The sequence below is a fragment of the Macrobrachium rosenbergii genome, chromosome 2 (genome assembly GCF_040412425.1).
Source record: "Macrobrachium rosenbergii isolate ZJJX-2024 chromosome 2, ASM4041242v1, whole genome shotgun sequence".
Taxonomy (NCBI): domain Eukaryota; kingdom Metazoa; phylum Arthropoda; class Malacostraca; order Decapoda; family Palaemonidae; genus Macrobrachium; species Macrobrachium rosenbergii.
This window is the reverse complement of record NC_089742.1, coordinates 10,273,948-10,278,349: the sequence shown is the minus strand read 5'-3', so window position 1 is coordinate 10,278,349 and position 4,402 is coordinate 10,273,948. Positions and strand designations below refer to the sequence as shown.

The 4,402-nt window shown below is 37.5% G+C and overlaps 1 protein-coding gene across 1 annotated transcript; it reads left to right on the top strand.

Moving 5' to 3' along the window:
• Positions 1-318: 318 nt before the first annotated feature.
• LOC136849489 (piggyBac transposable element-derived protein 3-like) lies at positions 319-984 on the top strand. Its single transcript, XM_067122836.1, has one exon. The coding sequence runs from the start codon at positions 319-321 to the stop codon at positions 982-984; it is 666 nt and encodes a 221-aa protein (XP_066978937.1).
• Positions 985-4,402: the final 3,418 nt, after the last annotated feature.

The window sequence follows — 4,402 nt, the reverse complement described above, 5'->3', positions numbered from 1 at the left end:
GATTCTTCACCATATACAATTTCGAGACAGGTATTTTCAGACGAGATAGCAACTTACAATACAGACCAAACTAAACTCTTTGCAAATAGTGATCACAACAATCCTAATTTTGACGTCTCAGAAAAAGAAGTTAGAAACCTCCTGGGTATATTGTTATTGTCAGGCTACCTTTCCTTACCTGAGCAGCAGCATTACTGGTCAACACAGCCAGATTTGGGGGTACCTCTGGTGTCCAATACAGTGAGTAAAAACAGGTTTTCTGAAATAAAGAGATACATGCATTGTGCAGACAACCAGCACCTTGAGCCAGGAAATAAGATGAGCAAGATTTCTCCAATATATAACATGCTAAATGATCGATTGGTTCAGTTTGGTGTATTTCACCAACTTCTAAGTGTTGAATCAATGGTGCCGTATTATGGTCGCTACAGTGCCAAAATGTTTATAAAAGGAAAGCCAATTCGTTTTGGGTACACGATTTGGAGTCTCTGTGGAAATGATTGTTATCCATACCATTTGAAATTATATCAAGGAAAGGGAGAAGGAAGGAATCAGCCACTTGGAAAGAGTATTATTACCAAAATGGTTGATGTGATTTCATCACGCTCAAATACTGAAAAGCACCAACTTTACTTCGAAAACTTTTTTACAAGTTACGATTTACTGGTACAGCTGACTGAATCTAATGCTAAGGCAACTGGGACAATTAGAGAAAATCGCAGTGCTGGAGCAGCAAAAGCCTTGTCGACCACAAAAGAACTGCAGAAGATGGAGAGGGGCACATTTGATCATCGCAGTGATGGGAAAGTCTATGTTGCAAAATGGAATGACAATGATGTTGTGGGCATTGAAAGTAATTGGGAAACTCATGATCCTGTCCACACTGTGAACAGGCGAGTGAAAGGTGGAGTAAAAGATGTTTCACAGCCGCATCTCATCAATTCATACAACAAAGGAATGGGTGGTGTTGATCTTATGGACTGACTTTCTATTCATATCGCCCAATGATTAGAGGGAAAAAATGGTACTGGCCCTTATTTCTGAAAGCAGTAAATGTAGCTGTAATTGCTGCTTGGAGGGTGCATTGCAAAATTGAGAAGAATTACTTGTCCCACTTAGATTTTAGAAGGCAAATAACACTGTCTCTAATAAAATCTGAAGGCACAGTAAGGCAGGTACCACGACCCAGGTATCCCACTGGTGCAAACACTTCCAGTTGGCATTTGCTATGATGAAGTAAATCACATTCTGACATCAGCAACCCAAGGAAGATGCAAAATTTGCAAGAAAAATACAAAAAAATATGTGTCAAAAATGTAATGAACGTTTGCATGCCAAAAGGGGAAAGAAATGCTTTGAGAATTTTCATAATGTAGGAAAAGTTTGAAAATTCGCATTAGGCTTAGAAGTTATAAAAGGAATGCATTGTCTAATTTAATGTAATGTAAAGATATCTCATTCATATCCTTTTCATTTTGTTTTGCATATGAATTTACATGGGACACCACCAATGTACCAAACTTCTGTATATTTGTAGTTCAATAAAATTATCTGTGAATGACATTCGATTATCATTAACCATCCAATTTTCCTTAAATGGAACATGCTGTAATTCCTTTGTCAAAACAGATAGGGTTCTGAAATTTTGTGTGGATCTTAGTTATCATAATGACATAAAAATATGCAAAAATAGAGAGATTTCCATGAAAATTAGTATGACCGGTAGGATAAAGGTTAATTAGTATATAGTATTATAAGGATCAGTACAAAATTAACAAGTTACAATGATAGAAAACGAATCACTCTTGACTCAGTCTATATGGAGAACACTGAAGCGAGGGGAGACGTACTCTCCCTTAAAGGACACAGTTCTGAACTCTCCTCTCCTCGTCAGTCTCTAACTCGTTGAACCCCTACAAAACTTGTTATCTGCAATCTCCACCTCCTTCTAGCCTTATTGGAAGGATTAATCAGCAAGGCCTCCCCTTCAAGTAGCTGATTGGAAGGACTGTAGTGAGTGTGATTCTAATCTCTCCTTAGAGGACTTGATTGGAGGTGATCTTAGGAGGGTGTGTGAAAGACCCCTCCCAAACATAATTGATTGGAGGTTGAAGAAGTACATCACTTGGGCCAACCACCAAATTCCTGGAACTTCCACGAAAACGCCTCCCTGAGAAGGCGGGGCTATAGAACCAGTTGCTGTAAGCATTTAGGCTGTGCTGACTCATGAGTTGGTTAGCTTAATCGCGAGGCCATTATTTCTCACTTTTATGACTGTTTTTATGGCTTCAACACGATATACTGCTTATGGTTTCTGCCTCGATCAGCGTATTGATAACACGATACAACAACAGCTTTTGGGCATTATCACTGTGTTCTTTGCCTCTCTCTTTATTCTTATTTCTCTCTCCTTCTCTCTCCCAACTTTTTCTCTTTTCTATCTCTCTCTCTCTCTCTCTCTCTCTCTCTCTCTCTCTCTCTCTCTCTCTCTCTCTCTCTCTCTCTCTCTCTCTTCTATCTAATTTCCCTATCTATTCTACACCACAACATCACTCGGTCACACTACCTCACACTGCCCTCAGTGTGACAAAAAGAATACAGTTCAATGGATGATTGCAAAATTACACAAATAAAATAAAGTATTTATATGACTGCCCACCAAGTAAATTCTCAAAAAAAAAAAATATTTAAAATGCACAAACTGTGTCAATGCACTAATGCAAAAAAAATCATTTAAGAATATATGGTAGAAAATACACATATTATATCATGAATCAAAAGAGATACACATACACACATATAAATATATATTAAATTATTATACTGTAAAAATGGGTAATTGTTTTAACACATAATGCAAATAATAATACATAAAGAATTCAGTAGTAAATTATGTCTATAAGATCATTTTACTCTTCATTGGCCCTTTTATTTCTGTTATAATCCTCGCAATATTTGAAATTACCACAAGTTTGACCAAAATTGCAAACACTATTATTACAATAATGATTATGATCAACTTGAATAGAGACAAAATTGGTGAAACATTTTCTTTGTAATAGAAAAATGTTTCTATTACAAGTTTTCTAGGGGTTCAACGAGTTAGAGACCGACGAGGAGAGGAGAGTTCAGAACTGTGTCCTTCAAGGGAGAGTACGTTTCCCCTCGCTTCAGTGTTCCCCATATAGACTGAGTCAAGAGTGATTCGTTTTCTATCATTGTAACTTGTTAATTTTGTACTGATTCTTATAATACTATATACTAATTAAAGTGAAGAAATTATCGATCACGTCTCTATACGCCTTTCTGAGAGATATCAATACTTAAAATAACTAACTACAGAAGATAGCACATCATCCGTAAAGCAATCTGAAGGACACATCGAAAGGAAACCAAGGCAAGAAGAGAAAGACTAAAAATCCATACAAACATACAACAAAGAACATAAAAAGAAGAAAGGATAATCCCAACAAATGGTGGCAGTGGTGGGATTATCCTTTCTTCTTTTTATGTTCTTTGTTATATGTTTGTATGGATTTTTAGTCTTTCTCTTCTTACCTTGGTTTCCTTTCAATATGTCCTTCAGATCGCTTTATGGATGATGTGCTATCTTCTGTAGTTAGTTATTTTAAGTATTGATATCTCTCAGAAAGGCGTATAGAGACGAGATCGACAATTTCTTCACTTTAATTAGTATATAGTGTTATAAGGATCAGTACAAAATTAACAAGTTACAATGATAGAAAACGAATCACTCTTGACTCAGTCTATGTGGGGAACACTGAAGCGAGGGGAGACGTACTCTCCCTTGAAGGACGCAGTTCTGAACTCTCCTCTACTCGTTGGTCTCTAACTCGTTGAACCCCTAGTAAACTTATTATCTGCACTCTCCACCTCCTTTTAGCCTTATTGGAAAGATTAATCAGCAAGGCCTCCCCTTCAAGTAGCTGATTGGAAGGACTGTAGTGAGTATGATTCAAATCTCTCCTTAGAGGACTTGATTGGAGGTGATCTTAGGAGGGTGTGTGTGAAAGACCCCTCCCAAACATAATTGATTGGAGGTTGAAAAGTACATCACTTGTGCCCACCCCCAAATTCCTGGAACTTTCACGAAAATGCCTCCCTGAGAAGGCGGGGCTATAGAACCAGCTGCTGTAACATTTAGGCTGTGCTGACTCATGAGTTGGTTAGCTTAATCGCGAGGCCATTATTTCCCACTTTTATGACTGTTTTTATGGCTTCAACACGATATACCGCTTATGGTTTCTGCCTCGATCAGCGTATTGATAACACAATACAACAACAGCTTTTGGGCATTATCACTGTGTTCTTTGCCTCTCTCTTTATTGTTATTTCTCTCTCCTTCTCTCTCTTAACTTTTCCCTTTTTTCTCTCTCTTCTC

Excerpts from the sequence above, each read along its gene's own strand:
- LOC136849489 (XM_067122836.1), top strand. The coding sequence starts at position 319 with ATGAGCAAGATTTCTCCAATATATAACATGCTAAATGATCGATTGGTT.